The 19,655-nt window shown below is 46.8% G+C and overlaps 1 protein-coding gene across 1 annotated transcript in view; it reads left to right on the forward strand.

Moving 5' to 3' along the window:
- Positions 1-17,065, forward strand: part of Endod1 (endonuclease domain containing 1) — a 31,835-nt gene extending 14,770 nt beyond the window's left edge. The window contains exon 2 of the mRNA XM_048433624.3: positions 13,259-17,065. Coding sequence (XP_048289581.3) covers positions 13,259-14,479 — 1,221 coding nt within the window. The 3' untranslated portion in view covers positions 14,480-17,065. The remainder of the gene's footprint in view (positions 1-13,258) is intronic.
- Positions 17,066-19,655: the final 2,590 nt, after the last annotated feature.

Consider the following 19,655-nt stretch of genomic DNA (forward strand, 5'->3'; position numbering starts at 1 on the left):
GCTGATACTCTGAATTCAGTGCCACATGTGATTGCCAAACGCAGTCGCTCTGCAAAAGAAAATAGGGCCCAGTGGAAAAGAGACCGTCATGGGGAAGGAAACCCAAGACAACTGGGTTTGTAACCTGACAGGGTTCCGCAACCTGGAAAGGCAGGCCTGAGAAGAATCCGGCTCTCTTAGGTTCCCAGGAGGTCGAATGAGGACCTCAGTAAGAGCAGGGGCAGCCAGAGTAGTCCACAGAGAGCTGGCTTGCCCTGGTGCCAGTCTCCTCCTGGGGCTTCCTTTTCAACACCTCCTGCCAACTTGAAATTGGTGTGTTCTAATTTCTCTTCTTACTTTGATTTCTTTTTAAAGAAAAAGTCAGAAGTGGAAGGGACTTCTTTCCCCCACCCGGTTCTATGTCAGTGGATGAGATGGAGAACCTTGCACGCCTGCAGGTCAGGCAGCACTTACTCATGGGTGTGCCCAGCCTGGCTGGGTGTTGGAAGCCAGAGCAGGAAGGTGTGTGTGTGTGTGGCCTGGGAGCCCAGAGGAAGGTGATTCACTAGGAGGCAGGCCAGTGGGCCCTTGCAGCCAGACACTCACTACTCAGCACAGGAAATGGAGACCTCTCCATTTCTTTTAGACCCAGAGGTCTAAAAAAAGCCAAAGAAAGAATGTTAGCATCCTTCTAATTCCTCCACAGCTGCTTCTGTCCTCAGGGGGATACGGAACTGCAGATGCCTAATAGGGAGTTAGGCTCATGTCTTTATGGGTGGGTCTGTACTTTGTTTTTTTTCTGAGAGCTAGACAGTTCCTGTCTGTCCCGCCCCCAGTGTCCTAAAACTGCTGTTGTGTCTCCCTGGATCTCCTTTGTTGTTGATTTTGGGTTTTGTTGTTGCTTTTGTTATTGTTGTAAGGCAGCCCCTTGTTGTCCATGGTGAGAGGTTTTGAAGGACACTTAATTCTAGTGTGTGATCACAGGGGGGGCCTTTCTGCTCTAGACAGACCTGATAAGATCATCTGATTGATCTAGCTCAAGGTTCTTACCGTCTCTGGTAAAGAGGGACTTCATTCCAGTGGCAATGGGCTTTCTCTCTCTCTCTCTCTCTCTCTCTCTCTCTCTCTCTCTCTCTCTCTCTCTCTCGGTGTGTATGTACATCATACATCATCCTCACTCTGCAGAAGCAAATTCAGAGCACTCACCATTCAGCCTGTTCTATTATTTAAATCTTCTAAAAAAAAAATAAAACAAGTCATAGGAAGGCTCTGGCTGCAGTTCAACTGATGCTCACTGGGCCACCTCCCAGCTGACTGACTCATCCCCGTGAGTGCTTATCTAGTTGTGGCTTAAAATTCTCCAGGGGAAGGAAACTCCACCCTGGCCGTGGCAACCACTGCCAAGTTTAATAACCGCTTTGATGGCTCTTCATCATCCCTGCTTTTCCTGTGGAAGTCTGGGAGGCAGCAATAAGAAAGGACAGTCTGTTCTCTCTCCGTCCTCTTTTACACATTGTGATGAATCCTGGGTGTATACTATGGGCAGGCTGCTGTGCCAGGTGTGGAGCAGAGACAGGCACAGGCCTGGACCCTTCAGTTCAGTAGGACAGACAGATTCAGCCCAGCAGCTGGCGTCAGTGTAAGAACCACAACTCTCTCTCTCACCCTCTCTCAATTTTTTTTATGGATTTTCGAGACAGGGTTTCTCTGTGTAGCTCTGGCTGTCCTGGAACCCTCTCTGTAGACCTGGCTGGCTTTGAATTCAGAGATCCGCCTGCCTCTGCCTCCTAAGTGCTAGAGCTAAAGGCATGCGCCACCACACCTGGCTTACAGCTCTCATCTTCAAGGGAATAAGAGATAGTTTATTCTGGAGCCATTCTGAATGACCATGGCCTGAGAACACAGATTTTAGGTTACTCAAAATTCCATGCTCCAATGTAGAGCATTCTCACAGGGTTTTTACAGTTCCAGAGAACAAAAAACAAAAAGTCATAAATCAAGACAAGTTTAAAATAATTGCTGGGTCCACCAAAGAGGCAGGCGCATCAAGATGGAGGAAGCTTTTCTCCAGATCCAAGATGCTAATGTTCTGCTATTCTAATATCTTCTAAGAGGTTTTTATTTGTTATCACGAGACGTTAGTTCAGATACAGAGTGGGACAGGGAACGGCTGCTTTTTAGAAGGCTAGCGCAGTCCAGGATAAAGTAATTGGCCTCTGAGCCTTAAACAATTCCAGTCTTTCCACAGTAAAGAAATTACAGTCTGCCCATCAGTCTCTCCAGGCACAGAAACTCTTTCCAGAACGTTGTTTTTCTTGTTTTTTTTATTTTATTTTTTGTGCTTATTTTTTTGCTGTTATTCATCGCCAGACACAGCTTCTTTTCATTTGCAGTAAATGAATGCTAAAGCTGCCCAGCCTCGTATTGTGTGCCCCTGGTCTCTGCCACCACGCATGCCAGCTTCCATCACAGTGGACCGTGCTTGCCTCTGCCACCTGAGACTGGAACAGCCTTTCTTCCCCAGGCCGGTGACCTGACGTTCTCCTTGTGCTCTGTCCTGGATGTTGCGGTGGCGATGCTGACCGCCACGTCCCCCATCCACATCAGTCCCGGATCCTCCCTCCTCTCAGGAGAGCTTTCCCTCAGCCTGGGCCGGCTCCTCATACCACCCTCCTGGTTCTTCATTCCTTTTGTTCCCTCAATACCATGATCTCCTGCCCCCCTGGACCTGCTGCACAGAAAGACTCTTCATTTTGATGCAGGCAGACAGAAGTTAGACAGTAGACCAAACTACCAGAATGTAAAAATGCCAGGCCCAACGCCTAGGAGCCAACGCTCAGCTCCCCTCTCTGACTTTCTTCTTGACTTTCAAATACCCTGGTGTACATGTATGTGCATGTACCCATGTGTATGGGGCAGAGGAATGTGCACATATGTGTGTGTACGTGTGTGCAGTGTGAGTGTGTACATATGCATGTGTATGCACTGTCCATGCTCTTTGAAGCTGATCCTAGTAACACGTTAAAGACTATCCCCTTTCCCCCTTTCAGCCACCCCTAGAACTCTCCACAGTCTCCTGTCCATTTGGGTACAGAATGTCACCCTCCTCTGACTTTAAGAATTGCTCTCATTTCTTTGTCTTCTGGTTCAGTCCCTTGGCTGGTTTGGGAAGGCTTAGCTGGGATACCTGGCTCCACAGAGACCTTTGTACCTGCTTTATCTCTGAGCCATGCAAAGGCAGCATGGGCCCATCTGGAAGACGAGCAGGAGAAAACAGGAGTGGAGCTGGCTAGAGAGCACTGTCATCGATTTGAGCCCCACGGCTCTGCCGTGTGCTCCTAAGGCGCATCCTACCAGAGGGCAGCTCCCTTCCAAGACCCAATGGGTGACGAGCTCCGTGTGCTAACTTTCCATGGCTCCGGCCCTAGAGGTTTGCATGGATTTGAAGCCTACTGATTTTTAGCGTCTAGGCTATATAAACTCAATGTTCCTTGCTCGTTGCTCTCTGGCTGTTAGGGACCAGCCCTAAGATGAGACCCAAGTGGCTCTAACTTCCCAATCCCATTTGTCCTGGGGCGGAAGTCCACCTTCGCCGGCCCCTTCAGGAAACCCTCATCCTACCATTTGATGCCATCCTTCCTGTCTTGACTTACAGGGTCCTCAGACTGAAGTCAGCGTCTGTAGCCCCTCTCACCTGTATTCCACGTCTTTCCCCCACTGCCCTCATTCCTGAGCCCTCAGGACGGATCTCCAGTCACTGCGGCCCTTGTCCCCCGCCCCCATCCTCCTGCTTCCACACTGTGGTTCGCGCCTAGGCGTAGCTTCCCCTTTCTTTGCTTTGGACAGGACACTTGGTGACTGATTCTCCTTACGGCTCTGTCTCTGCCTTCCAAGTGAATCTTGCCCCTTCCTGTCTTTACAGAGGTTGCAGTGTGTCTCTCAGAATTTCCTTCCTTGCCTGAAAGGCTTGGAGCTGCTCCCGGCATGCCATTGGAGCATTGGAACTGGGTAAACTGGGCTTGATCCTTGGCTTGTCCACATTCCAATTGAATGACTTTGTACCTGCCACTCTCGGGGTTTCAGTTTTTCCAGCGATCACCGTGCCTACCTCAGAGTGCAGGGGAGGGAATGGCAGCATGTGTGTTCCCCAGATTCTTCTGATTCCTGTCCCCTCCTTCTAATAAGCTTTATACTTTTTTCCTCCTCAGAATTCAATTCCCAGGCTGCTTGTTTCTGCTCCCAACTCTTAGTAAGGAAATTGGGCTAAGTCTTTGTTGACCTTTGGTTTCACTGATTTGTGGTCCTCTGTCTCCCAACTCCCACTTTATATTTTGTTTCTGCTGAAAAACAAAGCAAAAAAACAGTCTTCCTGCATTCATGCCTTTCCTTCTTGATTACCCTCTGTCTGACTCCCTCATGTCTAGCATCTGTTACAAACTGTGCGGGCTGTTTTCTCTGGACTCTCTTAAGGCTGCAAGCATCTGCATCTCTTCTCCTTAAATAGATCTGACCTCCCTCAGGGAGGACTATTTGAAGGCATAGAAAGTAGAGAGTGGGAACTTTGGCTCTGGGGCGGGACTTCCCAAGGTCGCACCCTGATCCCCCCCCCCCCCCACATACCAACTGTGGTGTCAATCTTGGACAATCTACCCACTCACCAACACCTCAGATCTTTCCATGGAAGGATGATAAAAGTAACACGTAGCTGTGATTTAGGTGAGGGACTTATCGATTTACTACGTGTAAAGCTCTCAGAATAGTTTATAATACTCTTACAGTGAGTCATTATTATCCCCAGTGGCAATGTCCCTTCTACAGTGGCTTACACACAGTGCAGCCCTGATAAGTATTATTTAACGGACAGATGCCACCCTTCTCGTGATCCTTAATTATCCACCCTTTGTTTTTCTAACATGAGTATAATACAAATTGGTATACTATTTAATCCTGAAACAAAGAAGATATACCACAGGCTTAAATAGCTTTTACTATCTGTTAAGGGAAGACTTCTGCTTGCTGAGAGGAGTGTCCTTTTCTCTTGTACTAAATTTGAAAAGGAATGTATTATACGGTTATGAGGCAGGAGACTAGTAAAATGGAGACAGCTTCTTCTTCTAAAACCCATTTAACATGTCGATCTTAGGGAAAAACATTCTGTTAAATACAGGCACGGCATCAAATTACATCAGCAGTCCTGAGAGGTAAGGTCAATTGGGAGGCAGATTAGTCAGGGAGGTTTTTATGTTTGCTCCCTACAGAGATGCCCCTGGGGAACCAGAGTAAACCTGGGGCGAGTCAGGGGGTGGGTGTAGCCTGGAAACCAGCCCTAGTCTGGTCATAGGTCTAGCTTTGTCTTCAGGGAGCTGTGTTGTCATCCCTTTACTGCACTTGCAGTAGGCAGATCATTAAACTCTCTGTAGAGGTGGAGAACACGCCTGCTCTTCAGGGGGCCACAGGGCAGAGAATATGTTAAGAATGTTTGAATCAGTCTGAAGTATTTTTAATTTTGAGTAATGGTTAATGCAAAAGAATTATTAGAAAAACACGTGTTACCAAAACTGCCCAGTGTGACTTGGGAAAGGTGTGGAGTTCCCATGCCCCTCTGTTGGTGATAGTGTCCTTCTTATCCCCCGTCATCTGAGAAAAGAAACCTCAGTTGAGGAACTGCCCAGATAATAGAAGGTGCTCAGAGAAGGAGCTCATACCATTCCAGACTGCCGAGGAGTCTGGTCTGAGAAGAGAGGTTTAAGCCAAGTAGATACTTCTCACTGCTTTTATACAGGGTCTCTTTACATTGCTCTGACTGTCTTGGAAATCATTTTGTAGACTAGACTGGCCTTGAACTCACAGAGATCTGCCTGCCTCTGCCTCTGAGTGCTGGGATTAAAGGTGTGACCCTCCACACCCGGCTCAGCTACATTTGGGGATGGTGAAAGCCCGGCAAAATAGGAAGAGACAAAGGCCTGCATGGACTTCTTCTGAAAACACAGATAAACTTTGCATAAGATGTGTAATTTTAAAAATTTTGAGTTCATATTTGAGCAAAAAAAAAATGAAGTTCTTAGGTGTCAAAAAGATGTTAAAGGTGGAGAAAGTGATGCAAAGAAAGCCACTGGTGCCACTGGGGCTGGGCTTCAACATGCTGGGGACAGGGGAGGAAGGCCTACGTGCTGGTGACCTGGAAGCAGAACAGGGCTCTCCGGGGACAACTGGGAGCTGAGAGAGGGCTGCCGTCCTGCTAAGGCCAGCAAGACTGGAGGTGCCAAGGTGATGCTGTGAGAGGAATTGCCCAGGAGGTTGGGAGAGGCCTAGAGAGGGGCAGGCTCCTGAGGGAGCAGCCTAGAGCCAGCAACTTCTTTGTTCTCCTTTCTCCGTGAGACACCTGGAACTGAGGAAATCATCGCAAAGCTGGTCCAGGGTCAGTGAAGTCTGTAGGGTCCTGGCAAAAGCGACTAGTGTTGATCCCACTGCTTACAACGAATGCACTGGGCCCGTAGACCCACCCATCCGTCGATGCTGCAAAGCACTTGGGTTTACCTACCGTCTCAAGTCAATTAGCAGAAACAAACAGACTAGGGGTCTGCAGGAATCGCTCAGTGGCAAGCACTTAGCCTATAAGCACAGGACCTAAGTTCCACCGCCAGCACACACGTAAAAATAAACAAGTAAATAAACCAACAAAAATACCCAAATGAGAGAGGACATCTTTGAGGAAACTGTAAAACAAGTGTGTTATTAAAGAGAGCTAAAAGTCTCTGGTGGAGGGTTGGCTTGAAACAACTTCTAGGAAGTAAAATATACTGACAACTGTAAGCTAGATGGTAGCTGAAGGGGAGCCACGGACTGGAGGCTGGCTCTGCACCAGACAGAGAGGGGAGATGTGAACTGTGGGGAAGAGGCCGACAGGAAGGAAGGGCAGGCTCCAGGCCCATGTCTAGCTGGGGTCTCCATGAAGCGCTCTACATGTTTGAAAAAGATCTTTGCCATTTATTTATTTAGCTGTAGTTTAATACTGGATTAGATAAACCTTGGGAGGTTTCTCTAGGGTTTTCTTTTCTATTTTAATTTTGGATAGTAGCAACCACATTAATTTGAATATAGTAGTACATTGTTCTGAGGCCGTAACCAGACAAACCAAGCCAACGGTGGTGAGCACTTGGGCTGTGCAGGCAGGAAGAGCATGCTCGACTCTCTTCCATTTGGCGTACTGCTGGTGGGACAGAGCGGGGCAGCCCTTCTATAGCCTTGTCTTAGTGGAAACTGGTTGAGAAATGAGATTTGTCTCTTCAGTGTTAAAGTAGGAAATTAGACACTTTCCTCACCACTGCGTGTGAGTAGCCAGACAAGAGGCAGCTGAGGGTAAGAAGGGTTCATTTTAGTTCTAGTTTGGAGGTACAGTTCATGGTGTTGGGGAAAGTGAGGCACAGGAGTGTCTCAGCTGTGGTGTGAGAATTTGTTCATAGTATCTGGGCCAGTGAGGATACTGAGATGGGAGAAGAAATGAGGCTGGCTATAAAATCCCATGACCTCCCCCCCACACTTATCCACTTCCTCCATTGAGGCGCTACATCCCAAAGGTTCCATAACCTCCCCAAATGGTGGTGCCGGCGGGGAACTAAGTGTTCAAACACGTGAGCCATAGGGACATTTCACATTCCAACCACAGTAGAGAATAGGCGGTCCTGCAGTTAGAGCTCATGATGGCGGCAGGTGGCTAGGGAGGTCACAAATGATCCGTGTGCAAGTTGCAGGCATGAAGGACAGGCACCAGGAATCGGAGGAAGACCCAACATGAAGGATGTGCCCACCCTTGGTGGTACAGGTCAAGTGTGGCCCACAAGGTCTCACACACTTGGGATGTGATGAGTCTCAAACACAGAGTACAAAAGTGTTCTTGGCCTTTTTGGAAGAGTGTCTCGTTCCAGCATCTCCAGGGTATACCACAATTCCTAGATCTTTGAGGGATCTGTCGTTTCAACCTTTCTTGAGTTTCCAGCCTCTTATCCTTCCACCAAATCAGAGGCTCTGTCCACTGGAAACAGGCTCCACAGGAAGGTGAAGTTCTGTAAGGTTTATCTCCTTTACCTTGGTAACTCAGGATCTTTTTTCCTTTCTTTGTTTCTTTCTTTGTTCCTTTCTTTCTTTGTTCCTTTCTTTCTTTGTTCCTTTCTTTCTTTCTTTCTTTCTTTCTTTCTTTCTTTCTTTCTTTCTTTCTTTCTTCCTTCCTTCCTTTCTTTCTTCTTTTGGTCTCCTTTTAGTTCTTTTTTGTTTTGTTTTTCTTCCAGTTTTTCGAGATAGGGGTTCTCTGTGTAGCTCTGGCTGTTCTAGAACTAATTCTGTAGACAGAGATGCCTTTGAACTCACAGTGATCCATCTGCCTCTGCCTCCTAAATGCTGGAATTAAAGGCACACATCACCACTGCCCAGCTTTAACTGTGTTCTCTTTTTTTTTTAAATTGATTTTTATTGAGCTCTACATTTTTCTCTGCTCCTCTCCCTGCCTCTCCCCTCCCCTCTTCAATCCTCCTCCAAGGTCCCCATGCTCCCAATTTACTCAGGAGATCTTTTTCTACTTCCAATGTAGATTAGATCTATGTATGTCTCTCTTAGGGTCCTCATTGTTGTCTAAATTCTCTGGGATTGTGATTTGTGGGTTGGTTTTCTTTGCTTTATGTTTAAAAACCACTTATGAGTGAGTACATGTGATAATTGTCTTTCTGGGTCTGGGTTACCTCACTCAAAATAATGCTTTCTAACTCCATCTATTTTCTTGCAAAATTCAAGATGTTATTTTTTTCCTGCTGTGTAGTACTCCATTGTGTAAATGTACCTCATTTTCCTTATCTATTCTTCTATCAAGGGGCATTTAGTTTTTTTTCCAGGTTCTGGATATGACAAATAATGCTGCTATGAACATAATTGGGCACATGTCCTTGTGGCACAATTGAGCATTCTTTGGATATATGCCCAAAAGTAGTATTACTGGGTCTTGAGGAAGGTTGTTTTCTAATTTTCTGAGAAATCGCTACACTGACATCCAAAGGGGTTGTACCAGCTTGCATTCCCACCAGCAATGCAGAAGTGTTCCCTTTTCCCCTCAACCTCTCCAATATAAGTTGTCATCAGTGTTTTTGATCTTGGCCATTCTTACAGGTGTAAGATTGAATCTCAGAGTTGTTTTGATTTGCATTTCTCTGATGACTAAGGATGCTGAACATTTTCTTAAGTGTCTTTCAGCCATTCTAGATTCCTCTGTTGAGAGTTCTCTGTTTAGGTCTCCACTCCATTTTTTTTTATTGGATTATTTGTTCTTTTGATGACCAGTTTCTTGAGTTCTTTGTATATTTTGGAGATCAGACCTCTGCCGATGTGGGGTTGGTGAAGATCTTTTCCATCTCTAGGCTGTTGTTTTGTCTTGTTGACAGTGTCGTTTGCTTTACAGAAGCTTCTCAGTTTCAGGAGGTTCCATTTATTAATTGTTTCTCTCAGTGTCTGTGCTGCTGGGGTTCTATTTGGAAAGTGGTTCCCTGTGCTAATGCGTTCAAGTGTACTTCCCACTTTCTCTTCCATAAGGTTTAGTGTGGCTGGCTTCATGTTAAGGTCTTTGATCCATTTGAACTTGAGTTTTATGCATGGTGATATGTGTCTATTTTCATTCTTCTACATGTTGATATCCAGTTATGTCAGCACCATTTGTTAAATATGCTTTCTTTTCCATTTGATATTTTTTGCTTCTTTGTCAAATATCAGGTGTTCGAAGGTGTGTGGATTAATATATGGGTCTTTGATTTGGTTCCATTGGTTCTCCTGTCTGTTCTTATGCCAATACCAGGTTATGTTCAGTACTGTAGCTCTGTAGTAGAGTTTGAAGTCAGGGATTCTTCTGTTGTACAGGATTGTTTTGGCTACCCTTGGTTTTTTTTACTTTTCCATATGAAGTTGAGTACTGTTCTTTTGAGGTCTGTGAAGAATTTTGCTGAGGTTTTCATGGGCTCCTTTACCATTTAATATCACTGTAGTGCAAGAATATCTGCTCTCCATGTACCTAGAAAGTGCGGACAGAAAAGCAAAAGACAGCAAACCTTCCGATCAAAGCCATAGCCCATCAGTCCCCTGACAGTGTGATGCTCACAGTGAATGACACAGGACCTAAATAAATGGTACAGCTTTATGGGCTCTGCACCCCTTTCGGGAGATCGTGTATGCTTCATAGATAAAGCTTCTTGTTTTCTTCTGAAATTATGGGTTCATTGGAAGGATAAAATGCATGGAAACCCAAGAAAAGTTAAATTAGCCAGCTCTGCAAAGACCCTGGAATTGTGGGGAGCAGTGACCCCTATGTGGCCAGAACAAAAGCAGAGGCACCACAGTCAGTGTCCTCTGTGGAGCCCCTGTGATTGTGGCAGCTGGGGGGCCAGCTTGCAGTTTGCAAGTGAATCAGGCCAGTCCTGGTTTCTCCCCAGTACCAGGACGTTTATGCCCTGTACCTCTCTACTCTTCACCCTCCTCTCCCCTCTCTTTAGCCTTTCTCCTTCAGCATCTAAGAAGCCCACTTCTCTGGGCATGTCCTAGACCTGCGGTCTATCCCTGGGTGGCTCTTGCATTGAAGACACCAGCATGCTGTCTGTGCTCTGCCAACGTGATAACCGGAAGTCACCTCCGGACTTCCGCTCAAGCTAAAGACACTGCAGCAGCGTCAGTACAGACAGAACACCCGAGAGAATGAATCCAGGAAGGCATCTTAAAGCCTGTGGCCCTTCCACCCGGCCCCAGAGAGCCTGGCTTGGCTATGTCTTGATCTCCTGATTCAGCAGCGTAGCTACTGTTTCCTGGGGTGTATCTTTCAGCTGTAAGAAAATGGAGACAAAGGCCTTGCAAAATGAATGAGCTCCTTATCTCCCTCCTATCAGGGATGGGGTGGGTAGGGGGAGCATCTAGATGCATTGCTTCTTGGGCTAGGGGAGGATGGAGTGACAAGGTAGGGTCAGCCTACAGAGAGCTCCAGGAGGCTCCATCAGATCTTCTTGCTTCTTGCCAGCCTGATTTGTCCTCACCAGCACTTGCCCTGTGCATACACACATGTCTGAAGGCCACGCTATGAAAGGCCACAGCAGAGCTGGCCAAACACATATCAGCTTGACCTAGATGGGAAGGCAACAAAGCCCCCTGGCCTTGACTGTACTGGAGATTTGAAGGTGGTTTAGGAGATGGACTCCAATATTAGGGTGATAGTTAGCAAGGAGAGATTTGTTTTGATTTGTTGGTAGGGGTGATAGAAGGACCTGTTAACTCTCCAGGAATCAAACAACTGGGGCTGAGGGTGTTTTGGATAATTTTTAGATTGGGTAGTTTTGTGCTTTTAAGCAAAATTATGACTTTTTAAAATTTATTTTTATTTTGTGTGTAAGAGTGTTTTTCTGCATGTATCTATGTGTACCACATGCATACCTGGTGCACTCAGAGTCCAGAAGAAGGCACCGGATCCCCTGGAACTGGAGTTACAGATGGGCCGAGCCAACACCACTGAGTGGGTGCCGGGAGCTAAGTCTCTGCAGAGCAGCCCGTGCCAAAGCAGCCCGTGCAGCACGCCCAGCCGTCTCTCTAGCCCGACCTCTGATACACTTTGCCTTAGCTTTCACTATCACAGCGCGTGCTTCCACGCCACAAACTCCAAGAGCTGCAAGCGGTTTTCCAAGGGTTTGAGATGTTTAAGGGATATATTACTATTTACTTTACATTTTCAATTTTTGTTCAAGCCCCCGTTGTTATAAGCACTGTCACTATGATGTTCTCTGGGCCTAAAGGTAAGCAGAAAGTCCACAAGACCTTGGGCCGGGTCCTCCAACCAAAGCACAGTCTACTTTGGGAAAGAATAAATGTATTCCTTAACCCAGCATTCTTTTGTCCTTTGGATTAGCAAAGTGACTATTGTCTGTCTATCTATCTATATATTATCTGTCTGTCATTTATCTATGTATCTATTTAGCATTTATCTCTATGTGTATGTGTGCGTCTATGTGTGTATATGTTATCCTGTTGAACTACAAAAGCATCTTGTATAAGAAAAGATACAACTATATATTATAATTGATATATAACACATATATTGATTGGCTTGTTAACCATAGTCAGCTTTGTGGAACAATTACTTCGAGGATCAGCTAAGCTGAAAGTGGAAGGAATTAAAAAAAGAATAACACAGGATAGGGGTTGAAAGGACCCACGCTTGATCTTTTGGGCTCAGTCTCAGCAAATGGAAAAAAAAAAAAAAAGAAAGAAGAGTCAGGTCTGGGGAAATGGCTGAGCCAGAACAGTTTATTCAGAATGAGCACGAGGACCTGAATTTGATCTCCGAGCCTATATTAAAGATACCAGGTGTGACAGCTTGGGCTGAGGGTCCCAGAGCAAGGGAGATAGGGACAAGCAAATTTCTGCGGCTTAATGGCCAGTCAGCCTAGCTTGATCAGTGAGCTCCAGGTTAATGAGAAGCCGTGACTCAAAAAAAAAAAACAAAAAAAAACAAGGTTTACTGCGGTGTGTGTGTGTGTGTGTGTGTGTGTGTGTGTGTGTGTGTATGTGTGTCACTCAGTGGTTAGAGCACTTGCTACTCTTCCCGAGAGCCCTATAATGGGCAGCTTATAGCTCCCTGTAAACCCAGCTCTAGGAGCCTGATGAGAGATCTGATGCCCTCTTCTGGCCTTTGTGCCATCTGCACACACCTGCACATACCTTCCCACAAAACACATAACATACAATCAATTGTTCTGTTTAAGTTTTTAAAAACCAAACCAACTAACAAACAAAACCCAGGCCTGGAAGAGGAACAACAAAATTGAATTTTATTCCAAAAATGCCACAATGAAACCAAATTCTATGTAAGTTAATAACTTTTCTTCAAAGGCAGATGGCTTTGGAATGACACTCAAGATTGTTCTCCGATGCCACATGCATGTGCATGCTTGTGCATGCCTCGCCATGTGCACCTGCATGCATTGAGAGAAGTCATCATGACTGTGTAGGGTGGAGCAAGGATAAAACATGAAGCAGGATGTATCCTATTTGAGGATGCCTTCAAATACCAGCACTGAGGGATACGAGAATGAAGTGTGTGTGTGTGTGTGTGTGTGTGTGTGTGTGTGTGTGTGTGTGTGTGTAAGAACCATGTCATGAGCAAAAACTCAAGGGCTGGACACGGCAGAGAGTAGGATCTCCCTGGAGCTTTGGCAAGGGTTCAGGTACTGTGAGCAGGGCCCATCTCAGCACTGTCTTCTCCTTTCAGATTGATGACCCCGACAGCACCCTTGAGGAGGTAATCGAAGAGGCTGATGCTGTCGCCTCCGTGAACAATCTGGGAAGCAAGCAAGCCTTGAATGCAGACTATCTCGACTCTGACTATGAAATCGGACAGCTGTACCCATTCCTCCTTAGCAGTGACCTCAAGATGCCCACATTCCCACTCACAAATTCCGTTCCAATGACCCAGTCTTTCCGGGAACGGTGGCACATGAATCTTGACAGCCTCATGGACCGAGCCTTGATCCCACACTGTGGCGATGGCCAAGACCTGTACATCATCACAGGTGCCATCCCCTCAGACTACAGAGTGAAGGGCAGAGTGACTATCCCAGAATTCGTCTGGCTGGCAGCCTGCTGTGACGTCCCTGGAGGAGGCTGGGCCATGGGCTTCACCAAGCACACCCAGGCCGGTGATATCATAGAAGATATTATGGTGAGAGACCTTGAGAAGCTGCTTCCTCAGAAACCTCAGTTGTTCCGGGACAACTGTGGGGAGATGGAGCAAGACACAGAGAAGATGAAGAAGATTCTGGAAGTGGTCAACCAAGTCCAAGATGAGGAGCGGTCTCTGCAGTCTCAAGAGAGCACAAGTCCCCTCGCCAGTGCCCAAAGCCAGAGGTCTGCCCTGCCGTCCCCAGAAGCACCAGAGGGAGGAGGCAGCTTTCTGGGGAACGTTCTTGGTTTCCTTTTGACCCCATTCATCAAACTTTTCCAGTTAATTTATTACCTTGTGATGACAGTCTTAAGGAATATATTCCATCTCCTTTGGTTTGTTGCCAAGCAGGTGATAAACGGCATTGAGAGTTGTCTGTACCGTCTGGGCGCAGCCACTGTGTCCTATCTCGTGGCCATTGGACACGAGTTGGTGGGCATTCCCTGGAAAGTGCTCAAGGTTGTGGCCAAAGTCATCAGGGCCCTTCTGCGAATCCTCTGCTGTCTGCTGAAGACTGTCTGCCGGGCTCTGAGCATTCCTCTCCGAGTGCTTGTGGATGTAGCCAGTTTCCCTGTGTACACCATGGGGGCCATTCCTGTCGTGTGCAGGGACATTGCTGTGGGCCTGGGTGGCATTCTCTCCCTCCTCTGTGGCACTGCTTTTGGCACCATGGGTGGCCTGTTTCAGGTTGTTTTTAGTATCTTCAAGCGGGTTGGCTACAAGGTTACTTTTGACAATTCTGGGGAGTTTTATAACTCGAACACATCCTAGTGTCCGTTGTGGTAAATCTCATTATTTTTCAATAGGGAGCTAGAGTGGTCTGTTTTTACAGTGGGTTTCTGTGGTGTTATGTTCACCTGGGGGGATGGGTTGTCTTTTTCTGCAAAGGAGTTTGGCACAGTTTAGATTTGATCTCAGAGCAATGTTCAGGGTAGGTTCGGAGTCATGGTCTACTGCCCACTGCAGTTATCCATACAAGCGTTCCCTGACTGTGTTAACTTCAGCCCTGTGCTATGACCACACCCGGGCTGACCCAGGCTTGATAGGAAACTAAACACAAAGGGGGAGAAGATGGCATTAAAAGTTACGAGAGGTGGAAAAAGAATCTTGTGCCTCCAAATGCTCTTAGAGATTTAAGACAAATGATCTGAACATTGCTGTCCAGTCTCTTTGCATCTCCTTCTGTTCCTCTCTGACCCAACCAATCCTGGCAATGTGCCAGTGACGGCTCCACTGAAACCCCTCCCTACAGACGCAGCCTCTGCTGCGAGTTTGACCTTTACTTGTTCTCAAGGGCTTGTTTGGTTTTCATTTTCTCCAAAAGTTGAGTTCTGCTAAATCACAATTCTTATGCCAAATATGGCATAATAAAATTTGAATAAAACCCTCATTAGGCTAAGACAGGTCTCTCCAGGTGTAGAATGGAAAGGAGACAGCAGTAAGCAGGTGCTGTGTCCGAGGGCATTCTTAGGGAGGCTTCATCGACTTACTTTAAATCTCTGGTTGACAGTGTTAAACACAAAGATTTGCATGTTAATCTAATAATATGAAACTTCATATTTTGCGACATCTAATGCATCAAATGAGTCCTCCATACCATAAAGCACTCTGACTTCTCTCCTGAAATGATTGTTAAAACTATCTAGGTAATAGACAAGATGAAACATATTCTGGCCATGTCGGGCAGAAATATATTATATGTACATATTTAAAAATCCTTGTCTCTTAGACCACTATTTTTATAGTGTATTTGAGACTAAAACAAATATAAGCCCTCCATTAATGCTAGCTAAATTTGAGAGCTTATTCCTGATTTGATCGATCACTTGTAATTTTAAATCTTGCGCTAAAAATTATAACAAAGGGAACCAGACCTGCTTTGTGGGAACCAAGCGTTCCCACAGTGGGACTGGATTGTCTAGTATTTTTCTGAGTGTTCCAGAGAGTTGCTGTGAAGAAGGAAAGGACCAAGTGTGGACTTACCTGGGGGCTGTACCGGTTGGCCGGAAGTTAGTTGTACGGACTAGGAGTCTAGAAAGAAAGCAGGAAGGGAACAGGACATCAGCTGTCCGGGAGAGCTGGGGGCACATGAGACCCTGAGTGGAGCAGGAACCAAGTTTTGCAGATGATTATTTGAGTTGCGCCAGAGAGGCCTAGCAGCCTGCAGACTTCCATGCGACCGTAATTTGGAGTCTGGACCACGGACCTCATTCGGGTAGATGCCCACGGTTTAAAGACTCAGAGCAGCATTTGCCAGGAGTTTTCTCTGTGTAAATGGGAGTGCTAGGGCTTGAGTTGGCACTGATGGGTCAAAAAAGGGACTCTCAGAAGTTGCCAGGGAAGCAATCTGGCTAAACCCTCGTATTTTATTTTAGGTCTCAGAGGCACAAGGAGATTGTAGACTTGATTTTGTTAGCCCCATCACACAGGTGTGCCCCCTGAGTGTAAGTAGGATTTTATCGCCTGCCAAAGACTCTAGACTCTGTATCATCAGTTGAATTTGGCAGGTTAATGAAATGCGAGAAATCCACGCGAGACTGCATCTCATATGGCCCTCTTCCCTTTTAATGAATATTTGCATTCTGAGAGGCCCTAAGAGGACACCCATGGCATCTGGGCCCCCTTAGGGAACCATTGGAACTGCCCCCTCCCCATATTCAGATGTCTGGTTATTTATTTTTGTGTGGCTTTTTTTTTAAATATGGGAAAGGATAATAAGACAAACATATATCCTTCAGGTTAGAGGACTGAGACCCTTCATTCTGGAGTATCTTGTTGGTGGGGCCTGGGAGTCACTGGAACGAGCCGCACGTGGCTCTGAAGTCCTCCAGGTCACTGGGCTGCTGGTCCATTCCCAGTAGGTTACATGGGGTTCTGGGGTGGGAGTTTAGGAGGCTGAGCCCTGTCTTCATTCTGTTCTCAGGCCCTTGGGGGATGTTGGCGGACTCTGTCACTCACAGAACTGTACTTCCGGTCTGTGCCGGCCATGTTTTCGGATTCCGCCCCTCTGCCTTTGTGCCTTTTCCACCCAGTGCAAACTCGGGAATGGAAGGATCCTTGGTCTTCATTCACCCAGCTACCTAGCAAACGTGTATTCGGTCATCAAGGTTACAGAGGTGGAAAAAGCTCCATCCACAAGGAGTTTCCGGGATGGTGGGGAAAACAGGTGGTACAGTCCATGCTGTGACCTATCACAGCAAGCACCGTGCAGAGGCTACCTGCCCTGCTCCGTGGAGCACAGGAAGGAAACCTGCAGGATGAAGAATGAAGGACGCCGTTGCAGAGGGGTTGGCCACATCAAGCTATGTACAATGCTCTGCGCCCTGTAGATGCTCAATAAAGTCATTGTTGACAGCACAGTGGTTCCCTGGGGTTAATGGAGGGCATCGGAATGCTCGGAATGAGGTTTGGGTTCTCTGGGATTGCTTCCTTCACTTCCTTTTCCTCTGTGAGGCCAGAGAGCAAACCAAGCTCATGTGAGGAGAATGCCCTACTACTGAGTTACACACCATGCTCATCTTCTTCTCTGTATCCGTGTGTGTACACGCGTGTATATGTGTGGAGGCTGGAGGTTGAGGCCAGGTGCCTTCCTCTCGCTCTCCGTCTTGTTTTACTGAGTCAGTGAGTTCAGTCTCTCACTGAACCTGGAGCTTGCTGGCAAGTCTAGCTCTGGTGTTACAGATGTGTGGGGAGCTGTGGATCTGAACTCAAGCCCTCTGCCATCTTCCCAGGCCCTTTATTTTCTTCTTGTTCATATCAACTCAAGCAATTTTCTGTTTGCTTTTGTTCATTAAAATTTTTGAGTTATATGCGAGAAATCAGAAGCTCGGCTGAGTGAAATGGCATCCAACCACCGTTTATCTCCTTCATCAGTGCACACCGAAGGCCTTGTTTGCCTCCAGAATCTGATTCACATAGAAAATTATAGAAATGATCCCATTTGTTTATTCATAGGGAAACTCACACAGTTCAGGACAGCCTGGAGAGAGAACGGTGGGCCCCTGTGGCGCCCCCTACAGTGAAAGGGTAGAACTTCATGTGTATCTCGTGCTGAGTGCCTTGTCTTTTTGGCACACCTCATATGTTTTACACAGTGCTGCACTCTGAGCATAGAGTGGGGCTGTTGGCCTCTGAGTTCTCATTGGCTGTCTTGTGTTGGTATTCCCCCAAGATCATCATTTGATGTCTAAGGGACACAATGCAAACTAAGGAAGTGCTCATGACCCCTGTGTCAGTCCAGGGTTCCAATTGAGATGCCCCCTGGAGGTGAGGAGGTCACTCCTGGAGGCCAGTATTGCTCTGTAGTCCAGATGACAAAGTCCAAGTGCATAAGTTACTTCTCTCTGGAAGACAGGGCTGAGTATTCACCTGGCCAGCCTATCACAGACACCTTAGAGAAAGTAGGTAATGAACAAAGTATCTATTACTATGCTCGCTGTGCAGCAAATGTCAGCTGAGCTGCTGTTGTTGGCACCGTGCCCATACATCCTGGGTGAACTTGACTTTCTATAAAGATCGTGATGTTTCTAGATCAAAGCCGAAAGATCCGAAGTCAAAGTATAAGACAGCATTCAGTGTTGTGAATGAAAGCCAAAAGTCAAAGGACAGTATAGGCCTCAGTGTCATGAATGAAAGCCAAGGAAAACAGAGTGCCTCATTGGTGTCCATGAATCTGAAAGACTGGGTGGGAGTCTGTAAAGAGTTTAAGGAAACAGAAACCTGTTTAGGAGGGGACACACGAGGCTTTCTGGTCTCTGACTTAGACATTTTCCCTCAAGCCTCTGTCTCATGGGTCTGTATTTTGACAGATGTGGCTTCTCTGAATTTTACTTAGGTTCTAGGAACCACGCAGATGGCAGCATTTTTGCTGCCAGAAAGTGGTGGTCCTTGCTGTAAATAGACATTCTGTATCTGTCAGCCTCCTAGATAAGATACTATGAATTCATGCACAGAAGGCTGCTTGACCTGGGGAAATGATGAGGTAGGCTTTCTGAACCTCCATAGCTGAACTATGAAAGGCAAGTGTCTTTCTCCCTCTGAGCCACCTCTCTGGCCCTATGTCTTTATTTCATGAAACCCAATGTATTTTGCCTCTGTAGTGGACTATCTCACACACCCAGGACCCATTTGCTTTCTGGGTAAGTCAGCTGAATCCCTGGGATAATAGATATGGACGTAAAGGTATTGTGAGTCATCTGGCAGGAAGAGGTGCATGGGAAGCAAGTGTCTGAGCCCGAGAAGCCACAGGGGAGAGCAGAGAAGGTGCCTCATGCCTGGCAACAGGCAAACCCTGGACCAGCCCAGGCAGTTCTGAGCACCAGACAGCAGCTCCTGGTGCTGCTGCCGGAGGACCCCAGAACGTGTTGGCAGATTGTAGATCCCCAGGTGTCAACTTTCATTGCATCCAGAAGAGAAGCAGGGTGGGGAGCATGCAACCGGGCCCCCTGATTGAGTTTCCCAGTGAGTAACTGCCTTTTGCAGGGATTGCTGCTGCTGTGTCTGCAAACAAGAAGACAGGGTTAAGCAGCAGGGCTCCCCAGCTGCACGGTTGCCATTTTCTTTGCAGATTTGTGGAGTAAAGGAGCTACTGCAGCAGTTAGCCTGAAAGTGTGTCAGAAACTGCTCACGCTTTTGTTCCCAGATAACATGTCGGCAGCCTGCAGCTTTTTGGGAAATCTCACCACTTGGCTCTTCCTGTAGGTTACAAAAGCAGACAGTCCGAGGAGAGCTAAATAGCATGTCCAGACCAACAGCAACCGTGTGAAATCTTCTCCCAAGCTGAAAACAGTTTCCCCATGCAAGGAGATGTCTGTTCAGTGGGTAAAAGGTGTTCCTGAGAGTTGGGAGGCACCTACCTTAGGCCAGCATCCCGTGAACCCAGCGCCTTCCTGACTCAAGGAAAGCCCTTGGTTATGAGAGCTGGACAAAGTGAGAGGCTTTCTAAGTC

This window comes from Myodes glareolus, chromosome 4 (assembly GCF_982192425.1).
Source record: "Myodes glareolus chromosome 4, mMyoGla1.1, whole genome shotgun sequence".
Lineage (NCBI taxonomy): Eukaryota > Metazoa > Chordata > Mammalia > Rodentia > Cricetidae > Myodes > Myodes glareolus.